This window comes from Trachypithecus francoisi, unplaced genomic scaffold (genome assembly GCF_009764315.1).
Source record: "Trachypithecus francoisi isolate TF-2019V2 unplaced genomic scaffold, Tfra_2.0 Lachesis_group0, whole genome shotgun sequence".
Classification (NCBI taxonomy): Eukaryota; Metazoa; Chordata; class Mammalia; order Primates; family Cercopithecidae; genus Trachypithecus; species Trachypithecus francoisi.
Window position 1 is genome coordinate 182,362,496 of NW_022681453.1, and position 20,056 is coordinate 182,382,551.

Below are 20,056 nucleotides of genomic sequence, written 5' to 3' on the forward strand. Positions count from 1 at the left end.
TGAACACCTTAATGCTAAGGATTTGTGCTATTTAAAATATCTCCATGCAAAAGTTTGTAAGGCAGATGAAGTTTTTCTTTCTAAGTGGCAGATATCAATGATGCAGCCCTAATAACACACCAAAGACAAGACAACACCCACTCAAAAAATTCCAATACATGCACAACAACTGATCCAAAACATTGAAAAAAAATACCTTCATTTTTGTCAGGTGATGATGAACCTAAAGCACAGAACAAGAACTCAGTATGTGGCTTGTCTTTTTTAAAATTAGCTTTGTCTCTATCCACTGGTCAATCGTCTAACACAGTAATATACAAGCAACACACTTATCCTAACATAGTGACAAATATAGGAGGGCTGATAAGCAATACATACGCTGTGATTGAGACACCATTTTTGTTCGACTTCTTCCTCTAGAATCTGTCTTGGCATTTCCCATGCCAGCAAGCGGTGCTGAAAGTTTTGCTCTCACCCGGCCTGAGAAATAAAATAATTACATAATTAAAAACATTTTTCTATAATAATGTTTAATAATGAGGGGAGAAAAATCTCACTATTTTTAGGTATTGCCAAATTCTGTAATAACGTAATCATCAATTACGGGTTCTATTTCTCTTAAAAATTTTATAAACAGTATTTCGTTTTTACGTATTATACAATAAGCTAACTTTCCTTCAAGGATAAGAAGAATCAAACTAAAAGATTTACATTCTTAGTTTATTTATTAGTCCAGTAATTATCATTAAGATAATTACCATAGGCATGTCACTTGTTTCTCAATTGGTAGTTGCAATTCTGAAATTTCAGTTTCCATGAAGTTTAGATTATTCTCAAGTCAACCCTACAGTTTTAAATATAAGCCTAATCTTAGGAACAATTCAAACCATCCTTTTGACTGAAAATGTACTTCTAAATGGATCTGAAGGAAGAGATATAATTAGGCAAAAGATTTAATCTCTTTATATCAGATTACTACACATGTATATGGACATGTTCACTGCTCTCTTCCTCCAATCAACCATTTCAGTTAGAAAATGATTTGAGGAAATACATATCACATAAGAGTTGGTATTTTTCTCAATATATTTCTTTTCATACCTCCCAAATTGCTCCTTTCTACTCTACCACTGCCTCATTCTCCTCCACAAAACTAGGCCACAAACATCCTCACTCTATTTCTAGGGCTCTTTAACCACAAGAAACATGTTTGTCAAGTGCTTAAGTTAGCTGCAGTTAATAAAAATAAGTGAGGACAGAATATATTATTGGAGGGTACTTTGGTGTTCTTAAGCAACAGTCTCAACTACTATCAAATCAGAACCAATAAGGTTGTCATTCAAAAAGAAGGGCTCAGAACTACTTTTAGTTAAAATTAAAAGATACAACTTGTAGGGTATAGGTGAAATACTGGCTAGCCCAATATGACCATATTAATTAGGAAAAAACATACTAAATAATAAGAATAAAAACTCCTTAAAGAATAAGGAGATATCATAAAATTAAGAAATGAGTGAGAAAAGATAAGAGAGTAAGAACTAGGAATAAAACAGAATCAAAACCGTAAGTTTAATTGGTAGAATACCAGCATACTATCAACTTCAAGGCCCCTAATGAGCCTGTAGTTCAGGCCTCTCACCCTTTTACAGTCTATTTTGAGCAGGACACAAAGTTCTCTTGACTAAAAAGTAAAACAAAATGACCAAATTATTATTTTTGAAATGGAGAATTTATCTACACTGTATATAACAAAGAAATGAGAACATTAATTATTTTGATATTAACATTTGAAATTACAATTCCACAGTGCCAGAAATCATGTTTTTATTTTTATTTATTTATTTCTTGATACACAGTCTTGTTCTGCTGCCCAGGCTGGAGTGCGGTGGCATGATCATGGCTCACTGAAGCCTCGACCTCCCAGGCTCAAGTGGTCCTCCCACCTAAGCCTCCAGCATAGCTGGGACTATAGAAGCGTGCCACCACACCCAGCTAAATTTAAAATTTTTTGTAGAGATGGGTTCTCACTATGTTGCCCAAGTTGGTCTCAAACTCCTAGGCTCAAGCACTCCTCCTACCTCAGCCTCCTAAAGTGCTGGGATTTCAGGTGTGAACCCCTACGCCTGGCCAGAGATCATATTTTTATAGAGTATTCCAATTTAAAACTTAAAATACAAAATTATTTTAAATATATCAGAGTAAACATGAGACCAAATAACTTTTTTTATCCTACTTAGTTTTGTATCGCAAAAAATAGTCATCCACATAACACTTAGAGGAAAAGTTATATTTTGAATCAGAGGTTTTAAAAAGACAGATTTCAGGTAGAGTGAACATAAACACTAAATTCCTTTCTACAAACTCAAAACTATAAAAATGATTTTTAAGATGAACTGACTCAGTAAGATATGTGTAGCAATTCTGGTGTAATTCAATTTGAATCTGTGACCAATTCCCCACTTACTGATTCAAAAGTAGAAGACATATTTTAAAAGCAGACTAAGTAAATGCATTTAAAACTTCAATGATAAAGCAATGGTGCATGATCTCTCAAAGTATAAATGAATTGGCATAAATAAAAAAAACCACAAACATATAAGAAAAGCATTAATGGCACTACTATAAAAAATGAATTATATGCTTACATTATACTATGTATTATTAAACATGTTAAGCAATTATGTTTTTCCAGCATGAGATGATCTAAAGTACAAGGCAAACTAGCAGGATGAAGAATCAAAAAAAAAAAAAAAAGATCCACACATTACTAAGACAATCAAATATAAAATGTAGAACTTACTACCACTGGCAAATTATAAAGACTTGCAAAGAAATTAGCCTATTTTAGTTTTAATATTTAATTCCTACCAATGCAAATAGTAATGTAGATGTATTTGTGTTACTAACAAAATATATAATTCTTACCATCTTCAGATGCTGTTCCTAAATAAGAAAAATAAAACAGTATTTCAACAAATTCTGCCAATGTTGATATTAAGACCTGCCTCACAATCCCCACCCAACACTATAATGAAAGGGTAAAAGCAAAACGTAACTTTTTGACAGCCTTAAATTAACTGTGGGAAGGTTCATTTTGGGAAAAACAAAATTTGAGGAAATCCAATGATTCACAGCACACAGAAAAAGGCTGAAACTAGACAAACGAAAATAACAAAAATCTATAGGAAACATTTTTTGTCTGCTATATTTCATTCTTAAAATTTGAAATGGTATAAAAAATTAGAGAAATTAATCCTTCAAAATATGTAACTCTGTAATTACTCTTTGAAAATGAAATTTTATAGCTCTTTCCAGGGTAGAAATGTTTTCTCTGCATTTTTAAAAGGTAGCCCATAAAGAAATCAGAAAAAGCTAACTAAGAAACATAGGAATAAAATCTATGACCTAGGCCTCATTTGTTCATTTTCATCAAAGCATCTACAAAGCAAAAATCTATCAATCCAATTCATTAGCTATTTATTCAACATTTATGTGCACTCCTTAAGATGTCGATGAAATCTATAAAAAATGACTAAGTACAAACATCATCACTCACTACTAAAGGGCAATAATATACATGTCTGTGTATTTTTTTTAAACATAGGACTGAACATCAGTAAGAGTATCACATCATATAACAGAAGTGACTCCTTAAATAGACTGATATTTCCTACCCAAACAGGAAAATATTTTGAACAGGAAAGTGATAAAAGTGTTTTTAAAAGATTCAGAATATCAATATTAGGATGTCTAATAGGTTTGATACATAGAAACCAACTCTTGATGGGTTATCATTTCATTCAATATTTTATTATAATAATATAGAAAAGCAGAGACTAATATAACTAGCAGTCATGTACCTAACCCAAGGTTTAATAAATGTTATATCTCATTAAAACAGAAGATACATTAGATCAATTTTCCATTTACATAATAATTTACAGAAAAATATATAGTGTCTCTGTTTTTCTTAGATCTCATAATGTGGCATACAGATTTAGTATCTTCAGTTATTTAAAAAAGGTCAAGCTCATAGGTAACATTATGGTATCTGCTGCAGTGAAGGGAAAGTGTGGATAACATACTATCTAGTATCAGACAAAAAATATCATACAGGGTTGTTACTGAACTAAGCCATTACAGATAAACTGTAATCAACTGAATATTGAAATTAAAAGGGCAAAGTTTAAAGTTCAATTTTGACTAAATGTTAGTTTACAACGCCCTCTTAAAAAGTCAGCCTCTGTAACTTGCGTTTCATTTTCAAAAACAATCATGAACTTATGAAATATGTCATTTGTCGTATCAGTTAGTAGACTAAAGAGGTGAATGAAATGACTTAGGAGATTTCTTTCCATTCTTCTGAATCCAATATTTTTTACGAAGACTTAACAAATCGAGAATATTCAGAGGCGTACTTCTAAGAGCTCGGGAAAACATTTTAAGGTAATTAAGTTAAAACAAAATAGTTAACCTAGTATCTGAGTAGACTGGGATATAACCCCAAATTTATTCAGAGAATTATGTAGCCATTTTTACATTAATGTTATCACTAAATAAGTATTAATAATATATTTTCAGAAAATAAGACAAGAATGAACAAGGATATTATATAGAATCCAGGTTCCATAAAAATCTTTAGTAGAATTAGGAAAGGAAGTTCTTACCATCCAGCTTGTCAGAAGTATCCTCTTTGATGAAAGTGCAAGCAAGGAACAGAGGAAAACTTAGTATATTAGAAGAAATGATTTTTATAATTCCTAGAAAACATTTTCTTTAAGAAGACAGAATTCATAGCACAGACATATATATCAAGCTTGTTTTCAACTAAAACAGACTAGGAAATTAAACAAGATGTGAGATCAAGACTTCACCTAATGTACTAAGTAGATAATTTTTTAAAAGTTGATAATGAGTCTTACTTTCACTAGCCTAAAAAGAGAAAAGTTAGTTAGTGAGGTCCATGTCCTAGCCTTGGACTTTGCCGTCATGCCAATTCCCTGCTCTAGTCTGAGTTTTTCCCATCCAGTCACATGGCCTTGTTTCTTTTCTCTCTTGTCTATAATATACCCCCAAATTCCACACTTAGGCCCTCTCATCATTAGCCTCTGTTTACTACCTTGTGCTTCCCCACCCACATCCTTTCTTAGAACTTTCAGCCCCTACAAAATTTCACATCTGAATGAATCTAACTCACTTTCTCTATTCTATTACTTGAGATGCCCCATAGAGAAAACTACACAATCATGAAGTCATGCATACTGGCAATACTAGAAACTGGGATAAATATCTGACTTGGTGTTTAGTGCCCATGCTAAAAGGATTTAACATAGCAGGACTGATATTGTTCCTAAGAAGTGTACGCTTGTGGGGCTGGCCTCTGGTAATCATTTTGGATCCTCCCTATATTAATAAGGTTATTTTAAGTGTGTGTGCGCGAGTTGTGGGGACACAGAACTCTGCTACGGTTTGCCTAAGCTGTTTTTGCAAACAGTGTGATTTATGGTGAATACCTCCTTTCTTTTTGGGAGTCTGGGATTCTGGTAGTTGTGGCTGGTTGTGCAAGCAGAGTGCCTTATGTGACTACTCCCAATCCCCTACTGACCCCCAGCGTGAATCTTAAGTGAGCTTCCTTGGGCAGAAACACTGCGAACATGTTGCATTGCTGTATTTCTTTTCTTTTTTAATAGAGTCTCGCTCTGTCACCCAGGTTGGAGTGCAATGGCGTAATCTCAACTAGAACTGCAGCCTCCACCTCCCAGGTTCGAGCGATTCTTGCGCCTCAGCCTCCCGAGTAGCTGGGACTAGAGGCACCCGCCACCACGTCTGGTCAACTTTCGTATTTTTAGTAGAGATGAGGTTTCACCATGTTTGCCAGGCTGATCTCAAACTCCTGACCTCAAGTGATCTGCCCGCCTAGGCCTCCCAAGGTGCTAGGATTACATGTGTGAGCCACTGTGCCCTGCCTGCATCGCTCTATTTCATTGCTTGAGGAAGGAGTAGCCCCTCAACCCTATCTCTGGGAGACAAACTTTGAAAGCCTGTGTCTAGACTCCTTCAGACTATCTCACAGGTCTTTTTCTTTGCTCTAATAAATCCTTTTGCTCTAATAAATGTCAGCCACGAGTGCCCCACCTCTTGTGTCTACTCCCCCCAAATGGCTAAACTTCAAGTCACCTGTTAGCACATGATCCTGACTGAATCTTCAGGCAGAAAGTCACAACAACCTCCCCAATCATACTCTTCTTAATGTCCAACTTTCTAAAATATCATATCTGATATCTACTACCTCTTCCACTTCCTTCCCTTCTACATCAGTGAAATGGCTGACACTTCCACATTCAAGACTAACTCCCAGACTATGCTCCATATCCCATTCCTCACACCTTCCACAGCAACTTAGCTCTTAATTATCTCCCTTCATCCTTACACTTCTAACTTTTCCATCTCTACTGACTTGCCACCTTAGGATACAAACATAATTCACTTCTCCAATCTTGTAAGACGATAAGTTCTTTCAACCACAGATAATTCTTACCATTCTTTCACCCCTTTTCTCGACCATCAGGCATAACAGTAACTTGTACAGATTCTCTTTCTAACTTCTCAATCAACCAACTAAAATCTGACTTCTGTTCATATGCCCTCATTGAAATTATATTTTCTTTTCCACTCAAGCAATTCCACAAACTCAATTGCTAGAATAAATATTCATAAATATGCACTCATACATCAAGTTTACCTTAACTTAAATTCCTGTTTCCTACCACCAAGCTTCCCCTTTAGGCTGAAGTTAAAGGGTGAACTTCAAAACACTTATGATATCCCTGCTGCCAAAAACTTCAGTACTTTAGAGAGAACAAAAACCAGTAGCAACTGCTTTAAGAAGGAATGCTCTGAGTTTAATATTGATTACAGTAAGTAAAATGATCTAATGACTTCCAAATCTAATCTAATCATCAGCACAGATCTCTGCTAAGTTGTTGTTGTCTTTTCTTTTTTTCTTTTTTTTGGAGAATGTGAAAAGGTCTCACTCTGTTAACCAGGCTGGAGTGCACTGGTGTGATCACGGCTTGCTGCAGCCTCGACTTCCCAGGCTCCAGCAATCCTCTCACCTCAGCTTTCCTAGTAGATGGGCCCACAGGCACGTGCTACCACACCTGGTTAATTTTTTGCTTTGGTAGAGGGGTGGTTTTGCCATGTTGCCCAGGCTGGTCTCGAATTCCTGAGCTCAAGCAATCCACCCGCCTCTACCTCCTAAAGTGCTGGTTTACAGGTGTTGAGTTACTGTGCCGGTCTCTCTGCCAAGTTCTATATACTACTGTATACCAAGGGTCCACTGAAAACTTCCAGTTTGAAGTCTCATAGGGACCTCAAACTCAAAATGCATAAAACGCAACAAACTTTTAGCTGCTCCTCCTTCAGCAGCCTACCAATAGACTGAGAGATTCAGTATAGAAGCATATACCTCTGGATCCCTGGTACCTAGCAAAAACTAAGTGCTCAAGTAAGTGTGTGTTGAAAACTAATAGAACACTCCCTCTAATCCATATATGTATAGCCATAATAAGTGAGGCTCAAAGTAGAAGAAAACAGAGTTTATATCAGTCTTATGTGTGTAAGAAGGGTACATGAGACACAGCGGGTAGGGTGGGGTAAAGGGAGAAAGGGAAGGAGGGAAAAGGAGAACATCCTTTATCCAACCCCTGAAAAAGCCACAGGCAGGTATCTGATTGTCCCTGAGTGGGAACCTGGGTCAGATGAAGAAAAGAAAAAAGTAGTGGCATTTCTCCTTTTCACAATGAAATATGGAATTCAAACCTTAAAGAACAACAATAGGTTCTCGCAAAAAAATAGTGTTCCAAATTGGCTTTCTAGTGCACATTAAAACACTTTAAATACAGTACTTTTCTTCTTGTAAAAATAATATTCAATGTAATGTGTTTTGCTCATATATATATATATACGCACACACACACACACATATATATATAGTGGATTCCTTAGGATTTTCTAAACACAAGACTGTGTTTTCTGCAAAGAGAGATGGTTTGTTCTTCCTTTCCAATTTGGATACCTTCAATCTCTTTTCTTGCTTAACTGCCCTGGCTAGTACCTCCAATTTAACATTACTCCAAGGTAATGTTAAATAGAGCCAAGAGTGGACATTCTTGTCTTGTTACTGATCTTAGGGAAAAATATCCAGTTTTTTAATCATCAAGTAGGATGTTAGCTGTGGATTTTTCAAAGATGCTCTTTATCAGGTTGAGAAAAATGACTTCTGTTCCTAGTTTATTGAGTATGTTTATTATGAAAGGGTGTTTAATTTTGTCAAATGCTTTTTCTGCTGGTACTGAGATGATCATGACGTTTTTGTCCTTTCTTCTATTAATATGGTACATATGTTGACTGGTCTTCACATACTGAAATAACCTTGCATTCTTGGCAATGTAATGCTTTGAAACAAAAAGTTTTCTGAAAATTAAAAGCAGTAATCAACCCCGTTAACACCTTTGTAATATATCACGTCAGTCCTTCTTCTATGTATAATTTTACACAAAATGATGAAATTACTACATAGTATTTGGTAACCTGCATAATTCAATCTTTGTTGAAAATATGACTTGTTAATGGCTGCACAGCATATATAAGGATACAATATAACTCAACTATCCCCTCTGTTACACATTAAGGTTGATGCTAATAACGTCATTAAAAACATGAACATTCTTTTTAAAAACGTAAACATTGAATTACTGGGGCAAAAATTCTGATTTAAAAATGCTTCATGGAATTCCAAAATTGGAACTCAGAAAAAGTGTCCCATCACTAATTCACATCAGTGTTGCCTGATGAGGCCCTTTTTACCACACTCTTGAAAACAGTAGGCACTACCCTTAACTTTCTTATTATAGTTATAGGTCTATCCATTTGCATTTGTTTGATTACAGCTAAGGTTCAACATTTATTCTGGTATTTGTTGGCAATTCTGATACATGCTTTTCTTGATATATAGAGTTCATCTGTTTTTAACGGACTTGAAAAATTTCTCAACATTTTAACTTTTTTACTAGTATATGGCAAAATATTTTTCTCTTTTAGTTTTTCCTTAAGATTTCTTATTTTCATACTTTAGATTTAAATTCAAGAGATTTTTGTCCTTCATGACTTATTTGCTTTTATGTATAGGAATTCCTGTGTCAACCTGAGATTTGAGGAATACTCACCTATTATGTTTTCATCAAGTTGCTTTATGTTTTTAATGTTTTTATCATCTAGAATATAATTCTATATGATGTGTAACATGGTTCTAACTTAATTTTATACTAGATTGTAAACCATGTGTCTAAACGCAATTTACTGAATAATCTACTCCTTTCCACGGTTCTGAATGCAGCTGTGCCAACTTTATCATGTACTATATTCATACCTAAATTCTCTGCATTTCTTTTTTTTTTTTTTTTTTGAGACGGAGTCTCGCTCTGTCTCCCGGGCTGGAGTGCAGTGGCCGGATCTCAGCTCACTGCAAGCTCTGCCTCCCGGGTTCACGCCATTCTCCTGCCTCAGCCTCCCGAGTAGCTGGGACTACAGGCGCCCGCCACTTTGCCCGGCTAGATTTTTTTTGTATTTTTTTTTAGTAGAGACGGGGTTTCACCGTGTTAGCCAGGATGGTCTCGATCTCCTGACCTCGTGATCCACCCGTCTCGGCCTCCCAAAGTGCTGGGATTACAGGCTTGAGCCACCGCGCCCGGCCAATTCTCTGCATTTCTTAACCTATAAGAAACCTTAATCTATAAGAGTCCTCCTTATTTAAAATGTTTGGGGCCAAAACCATTTTAGATTTCAGATTTTGAAATATGTGCATTCATACTTAACTGATTGAGTATCCCTAAGCATCGCTAATTAAAAAATCCAAAATCCGAAATACCTTTTTTTTTTTTTTGATGGAGTTTCACTCTGTCACCCAGGCTGGAGGTACATGGCACGATTTTGGCTCACTGCAACCTCCACCTCCCGGGTCCAAGTGATTCTCCTGCCTCAGCCTCCTAAGTAGCTGGGATTACAGGCATGAGCCACCATGTCCAGCTAATTTTTGCGTTTTTAGTAGAGATAGGGTTTCGCCACATTGGACAGGCTGGTCACGAACTCCTGATCTCAGGTGATCTACCTGCCTTGGTTCGAAATACCTTTGAGTGCCATGTTGGTGCTCAAAAAGTTTCAGATTTTGGAGCATTTCCGATTTCAGATTTTTTAGATTAGGTATGCTCAACCTGTATTGTGTTGAGGCAATTTGCTTGCTTAGTGTTCCACCAGTACTACCCAAAAGAAAAAAATGAAGCATGAAGAGATATGCAATACGGATAACCAACCTCAACTTTTTAATTTGATGGACATAAAAACATGAAAAAAACAAACTGAATAGAGTTTTGGAATATATGTTTAGGGCTTGGTTAGACAGAGCAGAGCTTTGCCGTTCTCCCAGATCTCCAAAAGGCTTCACATTCTTGATAAGAGAACAGAAGTAGGAGAAAGAAAACAAGAAAGCTAGATACAAGGCCAATTCCCTTCCCAAACCCCCTTAGAAACTAGTGGCTAGATGTGGTAGAAGTGCAGTTATGAAAACTCTACAGGCAATCATGGACTCAAGAATTGTTGCTTTGATCAAGATGATGATGAGGACAAGGGAAAAGGAGAAACAAGGCAGTTCAGACTCCTCAGAAGCATGTCTCCAATACAGAATTATATTTAAACATATGGACTATCCTTAAATAACAAGAATGAATAGAAATGATTAAGGTATATGAACTTGTCTTCACAGAGATCAGGGAGAGAACATGGTACAATTTTCCATAATCAGTTGTCTTACCTAGTGATGCATAGGAACCTGGATTCAGGGCACCTGCACCTAAGCGCCCGTTTCGCACAGACTGTCCAGCAGCATGATGTGCTTTGGCACCAGCAGCAGCATTCACATCAATGTCACTTCGTGAACGCTGCAGACTTCCTGGAAGGGAACTGGCTTTGCTGCTGCCTGCTGATACTATGAAAGACAAAGCAAAGGTAACCTGTATCATTTAAATCACTGAAAACATGAAAATTATATAAACCCGACCATCGTGAGTTAATCTGAAGACAAATGGTCAACAAAAAGGCAGTGGCCAAATGGACAGTACTATTAAGTATTTTAAAGTCAGAATGCCTCAGTTTCAATCACAACTAAGTCTTCAGCAATTTTCTCAATATTTCTCTGCCTTATTCCTCTCCTTTAAAATGGGAAAAATGGTAACATTCTGACTATAAAATTCACAGGACTGTCTTGCAGATGAAGAGATTATGTTTAGGACTGATTTATGCAAAGGAAGCACTGTACAAGATAAAAAGAAGGCAGCAGTAACATTTTTTACTATAAGAAAAATACAAGAAAAACTAGTCCAGGAATAGAGATATTAAAAAATTAATGTAGGTTCTGCCACTCCATGGAAATGCAAATTAAGTCATTCAATTTCTGGTCTTTAGATTTTCAGTTTTTTATTTTTATTTATTTATTTATTTTTTGAGATGGAGTCTTGCTCTGTCATCCAGGCTGGAGTGCAGTGGTGTGATCTCGACTCACTGCAACCTCCATCTCCTGGGTTCAAGTGATTCTCCTGCCTCAGCCTCCTGAGTAGCTGGGATTATGGGCATGTGCCACCATGCCCGGCTAATTGTTGTATTTTTAGTAGAGATGGGGTTTTCCCATGTTGGGCAGTCGGGTCAGGAGTTTTACAAACTGTGAGTTATGACCTATTAATAAGTTGTAAAATCAACTGAGTGCATCATGAGAAGCCATTATGAAGAAATGAAACAACTGAAAGCAGAGTGCATCACAAGTAAGAGAAAGCATGGCTTCCTGGAACTTTGGGTTATATTATGTATGTATACATGTATACATATACAGGTAAAGTGCATTATGTGTGGTACCGGGTTACCATGTAAAATGATCTTCTCACTATGGAGCAGATCAAAAGAGTTTGAAGGCTACTGTTTTAAAGATAAAATAGGTTATAACTCTTACTTAAAGAGAAAATTACCTCTTCCAGCCACAGTTGATGGATTTGCTGTAGACCATTTGGAAGAAAAAGGGCGACTGCAAGGTATAAAAAATGCTTTTAGTAAGAAGACAATTTAACATTCCTCTGATAAAAACCAATAAAATACTACTGAATTTTGTGGAAAGTTGAGAAGTATTTCTTTTTTGTTTTTATTTTTCTGAGACAAAGCCTTGCTGTGTCACCCAGGCTAAAGTGTAGTGCCACAATCATGGCTCACTGCAGTCTTGACCTCCCCGACTCAAGTGATCATCCCACTTCAACCTCTCAAGTTTACTGGGACTGCAGGTGCATGCCACCAAGCATGGCTAATTTTTAAATTTTTAACAGAGATTGGGTTTCCCTATGTTTCCCAGGCTGGTCTCAAACTCCTGGGCTCAAGTGTGATCCTCCTACCTCAGCCTCCCAAAGTGCTGGAATTATATGTGTGAACCATCATGCCTAGTTGGTACTTCTAATTTTAACTCTCCTTTTACAAACCGCATTAGAACAGTTCTTCCTCCCAATCATCATATATCAATGGTGTCTCAATTAGTTATGAAGCAAAAATAAAATACTGGCAGTGAATAAAGACTGTAAACTCTACAGAAATAGAGATCAGGTTGCCTTTGTTCACTCTGCTCCTCAACACACATCATGGTGACCACCAAAGAGAACTCGATAACAGTACTATTATTATTCACTTGTATCCTGAGATATTTTACTTAAAAGAAGAAAGGGGTAGTGTTATCATTAGCACATAGGCAACTCAGCATAACCAAAGCCTCTCTCACCTAAGTTGTAAGGTTGTAACGTCCGTGTAATGTTTACGCTAACATTACATTATTTTTATAAGTGTCTCCTAAAATTGTTGTTCTCTTAAATTGAGACAGATCACTTTAAGGTTCACAGAATCTAAAGTTGTTTATGTTTAAAAATATTATATTAGAGCAACATAAAATATCTTCCTTTAGATCCTTTGTACTCAAAATATGGTCCATGAACAAACAGCATTTAGCATCACCTAGGAGCTTGCAAAAAATGAAAAATCTCAGGCCCCACCCCAAAATTATTGAATCAGATTCCAGATTTTAACAAGATCTTCAGGTGATTCATGTATACTTTAAAGTTTGAGCATAGTTAATAAAAAGAGAACAAAAGCAACAAAGACAGCTCATTTCAGATGACGAACTTATCACAAATTTAAACAGAAGTTTAAACCGAAATTTAAATAAAAGTTTAGATAGGTCATTATTCCTACAATAATTATTTTTGAAATCAGATCGTATCTGCTTTTATTCTGAAAACCTACAAGAAACTGAACTTTAGTACAGTATTTGAATGACCCAGTGAGTGCCTGCTTAAATTCTGTACCCTAGGTGCCCCCTTGCCTCACCCTGGTCCCAGTTCTGCATCAGAGTTGCCAAGGCAATCAGCAATCTTTGTGGGGGTCAAGATCCCAAAAAGAAAAAAAATTACAGAGAGGAATTTTGGAGACAAGAGTCTTGCTCTGTTGCCTAGGCTGGAGTGTAGTGGTACGATCTCAGCTCACTGCAACCTCCGCCTCCCAGGTGCAAGCGATTCTCCTGCCTCAGCCTCCTGAGTAGCTGGGATTATAGGCACCCGCCACCATGTCTGGCTAATTTTTAGTAGAGATGGGGTTTCCCCATGTTGGCCAGGCTGGTCTTGAACTCCCGACCTCAGGTGATCCGCTCACCTTGGCCTCCCAAAGTGCTGGGATTACAGGTATGAGCTACCATGCCCGGCCTAATTAGGCTGACATTCTCTGAGCTGCTCTTCCCTAGGGGAAATCTGCAGATACATGGCACATGGCAAGAGGTTACGAAGATGGACAGGGCCAGTGCTAGGAAGTAGAGAAGGCATCAGTAATTTCAGCAATCTCACAGGGCCAGAGAGACAGAAAACAGGGTTACGGTTGCTAAAGCAGTAAGGATTTGAGGTAGTCAACATCAAGATGAGAATGGAGTTACAGAGAACTAAGTCAGATACTAGATAATGTTGTCCCTTGAGGGATTTCCTGAATTTTTAAGCTGTGTCACAGGTTAGGAAGGAAAGTAGTAGAGGTTTTTTTTTTTTTTTTTTACCAGTCACATAGTGTTGTAGAATTCTCAAGATAACTTCTGAATCTCCATTACAATTCCTCCATTAAATGGGTTATTTATTATAAGTACTATTTTTGTGGTATTAAAAAAAATGTAGTGCTTCCCAGACTTTTACAGACATAAACATATTGAAGCAAAATATGAATCATAGAACTCTTTATCCAAAGAGAAGGAATTATGCTGGCAAGCTATCTAACTCTTGAAACAGCAGACCAAAATAAATAAGTATATTAGAGTTATCATTCTTTCAAGGCTTTAGGTGAAAGCAAACAGATATTCAAGTATCCAACTTATGAAACTTTAGGGAGTTGAGGAGAGGAAGAGACTAGTAATCATCACTTATATGACCTTACTTGAGACTTTCCTGTGAGCTGGATGAGGACCTGTCTGATTGTGGAAGAGATGCTACACTGCCAGAACTCTTTAAATAAGTTTGAAGACTCTTCTGATAAGATGGCTCAAGGGAATTATATAATGTTTCAGCTTCACCAGGAAAGTGGTTTCTAAGACCCATATATGTCCTGTTAAAAAAAAGAAAAGCAGATGAAGTAACAGCTTTACATAATTAGACATTAACAGTAACATGTACATTCAAGAAGGATGAAGATAAGCCCACTGGTTTTCAGCATTATCTGCTATGTGTCAGGTGAACACTTTCTAAATTGAACAAGTTCCAGTGGAAAGACTGAAGGCTGCTGAGAAAAGCAGATCTCAGTTCAAAACCTGCTGTGCCACTTATGGTTTGTGTGGCCTTGGGCAAACCCCTAAGTGTCCAAATTTCAGTTGCCGTCTATGGAGATAACACTATCTTTGGAGGATCATTCTAAGGATTAGAAAATAATATATAACAAGTACCTCAAACGATATCAGGTATACAATACAAACGATAAATGACAGTTCTTTTTATTCATGATGAAAGTGAATAGGTTATGACAAAAAAAGAATACTGATGATTATACATCAGTGGCAATATGTAGGAGGCTGTTAGATGTCTAGTACAGATGTAATGGAGAAAAAACATTCTTAATTTTACTGGAGGGCTAGTCAAGTAAAACACTTGGACACTTCTGATATTTTCATTCTCCCAATACATTTTGTTTTTGTTTTTTTAAAAAAAGATTAAACTGTCACAAAAATATACTATACCGACTTACTTTCTTGCCTCCACTCTGGCCTCAGCATCAGCATCATGAATTCCCTTTTTAATAGTTTCAACCAAGACAGCTGCATGTCTATAAAATAAAATACATTTTTAGAGTTATGATAAAGCTGTATGTTTCACCATAAATGGTGCTTACTGCTTATATGTTACATATTAATTACAAATGGGTAGGCGAGGTAAATAAAAATTAATTCGTGCACAATAATAAATCTAAGACCATAAGATTTTCTAATTATCTGTCCCATATGTTTTATTAATGTATGGTTTCCTTCTGACAATACAATTACTATAAATCTAAAAGTATTTTTATATGGAATTCAGATAGTATATAAATACATAGTACCTAAATTCTTAATTTTTAATAAATTAGAGAAAAAAGAATCTTCTGTGTGGTTCCTCACTAATTCACCACTGTAGAAATGATTTGCTAAGTGTGATCAGTTGTGACCTGACCAAATTTGAATAGTAGCTGCCACAGAAGAATGCAAAGAAAACTTTAACAACAAATTCTATTTTTAAAAAATGAGCCTTAAAAATTCAAGAATTTTCATGAAACTGAAAAATCAGCAATATACTCAAGGTAAATACAGTATCTTCCGAGCTTCAAACTTGAAGCTAATGAGAAATATAGCCATGCAAATAGCCAGTAACCAATCAGCTGCCCACATTTTCCTCTCCTTCATTTCAGAGTTACACTAGACATCGCCCAGTATATACCTGATCAATGACATCTAACAGCTGGTGTGGAGAAACTTCCCAACGAATACCTCTTCTTAAAAATCTCTTTCCTCTGAAAGGAGGCTCCTTCCATCTTAAATCATTCATTACATGATTGATTACACTTTAGGAAACTTATATCATATGACTAGAGATATATTTTTAAACTTTTGCCCAACTCAACTTGGAGTATCTTATATAACTCATTCTATTTGAGAAACCCTTACCCATCTCACAAACAAAGAAGAAAATCATACTATTCATAGTTGTAATGAGTAAGAGGGGCACAACACCACCACAGCTTTTTGAACCTTTACAAGCTTTATTTTAAAAGGTTCAAATAACCTTTGAAGCAAAATGAGAAATAATATAAAACCAATACCATCAAGTTTTAACGAACTGGTGACAATGGGGAGGGAAGTGGGAGGAAGGAAGAGGGAATGCATACCTTTCCAATGAATGAGTCTGCCACTCTTGCAACAATAAATCTAAAAATTCAAATGAACGTCTGAAAAATAAAAGTTAAATAACTAAATGTTGTACTGAGAAATACATTAACACTTTCTTTTATACTACTACACTTTGTCCCCTAAATTAAAGCATAAGACATGTTTTTAGATCTCTCTCTCTTTTTTTTTTTTTTTTTGAGATGGAGTTTCACTCTTGTTGCCCAGGCTGGAGTGCAATGGCGCAATCTTAGCTCACTGCAACCTCCGCCTCCAAGGTTCAAGTGATTCTCTTGTCTCGGCCTCCCAAGTAGCTGTGAATACCTAACTTACTCAGGATCCAATTACTGCTATGCTAAACAGTTCAAAAAGACTTTAAGAGTTCCCCATAATTTTAACTTAAAATGTTTGTCAAATATAAAACTTAAGGCTGGGTGCGGTGGTTCATGCCTGTAATCTCAGCACTTTGGAAGGCTGAGGTGGGTGGTTCACTTGAAGTCAGGAGTTCGAGATCAGCCTGGCCAACATGGTGAGGCCTTGTCTCTATTAAAAATACAAAAATTAGCTGGGTATGGTGGTGTACTCCTGTACTCCCAGCTACTTGAGAGGTGGAGGCAAGAGAATCGCTTGAACCTGGGAGGTGGAGATCCCATCACTGTATTCCAGCCTGGGCAACAGAGTGAGAACCTGTCTCAAAAATAAATAAATAAAATGTAACAAGTTTCATTTATTAATTTAAAAATATTTATTAAACATCTATGCACTTGACAGTGAAGATATACAATGGTGATCAAGAAAGCCACAACAATCTGGATCTTTCATTTTTACACTGTTTCCTTACATATGTATGTATATGACTTTACATAAACCTTGTGTACATTTTCTCCTAAGTCCTCTATTTCTCAGTTTCTTCAACTGTCTCATACTTGAGCTCCTCTCCTTCCTTGGCACTTGATGACACAGTTTTGACCTGTATTTCTTCCTTTATTAACACTTTTTCTTTCACTTTCCCTTAAACAGATGCTCATCTGGTTGGTACCAATATTTGCCCACTTATCTTTTTACAGTCTTTTTATTGAGGCAACATAATCTGTACTCTTAGTTCTGCCTATGAGATATAATTATCACATCTAGTCCTGTATCTCCAGCATTGGTGTGTCACTTCAGCTATCAAAGTTCCAACTAGTTTATGGATGTCTCCACATAGGCAGTGAATGTCAACTCAAACACTACATAGAAAACGACGAATTAATTCGTACCCTTTCAAATCTACTCTTTTAGCTCATATACTACAGATTAGGCAATGAGAAATGGGGAGGTTAAATTAACTTGCTCAAAGTGATAGAGCTAGGACTTAAACCCTGGCATTCTGACTCCAGAGTTCACAGTCTGAAGCACTTGACACCACTTTCTTCATCTATATTCAAAATTATCAAATCTCATTTCTACACATGAAATATGTTTTGAGTTTGTTAATTAAAAAAACCTCCTTCAATTACCAACACAGTTCCACATAGTTCTAGTTCAGACTCTGCCTTTCTTTTCCATGAATTATAACAACTCCTACCTAATTAAACAATGCTTTTCACTGTTTCTTTTCAATCACTTTCATAGCTGGAATAAAAATTAGCCTTGGACATCACCTCCTCACCAAAAACCTACAACTGTCAAAGATTCCTACTATCTATGAAATAATGTCAAAATTCCTCTTCATAACATTCAAAGCCCTCCACACTATGATCTCAACCTACTCCCCAGTCTTCAACCAGGTTCTTTTCCCACTGAAACCTTCCATTTATCATATGTTCTGGCCTCAGGGGCCTATCTGATGGCTCTGCAGCATATGGCATAGCTTTCACTCTCCCTATAGTTAATGGATTGCTCCCCATTTTTAAGGCAATTCTATGACACATTTTCTGATTTTGTCTTCTGTCACATTTTTATTTCTCCAACTACCATTTTCCTCAATGTCAGACAGGGGTCAGTTAAACTGTTCTGTAAAGGGCTGGACAGTAAATATTTTAAGCTTTGTGGACCACATACAGTCTCTGCCTCACATTCTTTACCTCCCATCCCCCACCTTTTAAATCACCCTTTAACAATGTAAAAAACACCCTTAGCATGTAGGCTGTACAAAACCAGACTGTTGGCCACATTTTACTTGCAAGCTGTTGTTTGCTGACCCCTGACATAAGACAGATGACTGAACAACTGTTGTCAAAATTTTGAACTACTTAAAATAACAATGTCTGGCCGGGCGCGGTGGCTCAAGCCTATAATCCCAGCACTTTGGGAGGCTGAGACGGGCGGATCACGAGGTCAGGAGATCGAGACCATCCTGGCTAACACCGTGAAACCCCGTCTCTACCAAAAATACAAAAAACTAGCCGGGCGAGGTGGCGGCGCCTGTAGCCCCAGCTACTCGGGAGGCTGAGGCAGGAGAATGGCGTGAACCCGGGAGGCGGAGCTTGCCGTGAGCTGAGATCTGGCCACTGCACTCCAGCCTGGGTGACAGAGCGAGACTCCGTCTCAAAAAAAAAAAAAAAAAAAAATGTCTTATTCAGCTTCTTCCTAACACAGTATTTAATTAAATATAGTTATCTAATTAAAAAAGGTAGAGTTCTTTACAATCTTCTTAAACATCAAATGTACAAATCTTGTTTTTCCTAACTTTATTGTTGGCAATAGTGGTGTGAAAGTTGTCAGAATCAAAATGAAGTCACTTGTGTTACAACACACACACACACACACACACACACACATTGACAAATAGAGCTGAGGAAGGCCATTAAGGGAGAGTTCTCATGAATAAATGACTGATAACAAGAGCTATCACAAAAGACTCTAAAAAAACACAACCTGCACAAAGGCTATCACAACCTTACAAAAAACAAACAAAAATTCTACATGGACATCTACCCAGCAACTGCCTGTCCAGCCTCAAGTTGGCATCACCCTTGTTACTGATCCTTGTAGCCCGGGATAACTACCTCAAAATGATTATGTAATCTTCCTCATTTTTCCTTTAAAAACCTTTGTTTTCCTTTACCTCCCTGAATATGCACATAGTTTGCTTTGTATGCATACTACCACTGCAATGCTCATTCCTGCATAAATACTAGTATCATTTTCTTTCAGAGAACCTCTCTGTTATTTAGGTTGACAGGTGTGATGTTAAAAATTGTAGAAACCAGAGACACAGGCAGCCACTAACTGAAAGACCTGATAGGGCTACATACTCTGTTCCAAACACCAGCTATATTCTACTAGTATGTATCTCATTTAATCCTTATGTTCTATGGGGTTGACAGTATTAGCTCTACTAACCTATGCAGGGACTAAGGTTCAGAGCAGTTAAATAATTGCCTAAGGTAGAACAGTCAATGGCAGTTGTAGGACTCTAGCCCAGACCTGACTCTGTACTCCTGGTTCTCTGAAAACCAAGGCAACCAGCAGCCCAAATAAACCAAAGCTTAATATGATAAAATAAGAAAAGTGAGTGGTTATAATAATCACTTCATCCCTTTTCCCTTACATGAG

The 20,056-nt window shown here is 36.8% G+C and overlaps 1 protein-coding gene across 42 annotated transcripts in view; it reads right to left on the reverse strand.

Moving 5' to 3' along the window:
• Positions 1-20,056, reverse strand: part of CLASP2 (cytoplasmic linker associated protein 2) — a 220,561-nt gene that overhangs the window by 99,202 nt on the left and 101,303 nt on the right. For 19 of the 42 annotated variants that reach the window (XM_033212950.1, XM_033212940.1, XM_033212938.1 and 16 more), the window contains 8 exons: positions 16,519-16,578; positions 15,346-15,423; positions 14,545-14,712; positions 12,072-12,127; positions 10,868-11,041; positions 4,668-4,691; positions 2,926-2,943; positions 379-480 (listed from right to left, as the gene is read on the reverse strand). In XM_033212950.1, the coding sequence (XP_033068841.1) occupies positions 379-480; positions 2,926-2,943; positions 4,668-4,691; positions 10,868-11,041; positions 12,072-12,127; positions 14,545-14,712; positions 15,346-15,423; positions 16,519-16,578 (680 nt within the window). Of the gene's footprint in view, positions 1-196; positions 224-378; positions 481-2,925; positions 2,944-4,667; positions 4,692-10,867; positions 11,042-12,071; positions 12,128-14,544; positions 14,713-15,345; positions 15,424-16,518; positions 16,579-20,056 lie in introns of all 42 variants that reach the window. The other 23 variants (XM_033212945.1, XM_033212943.1, XM_033212942.1 and 20 more) reach the window with 3 other exon arrangements.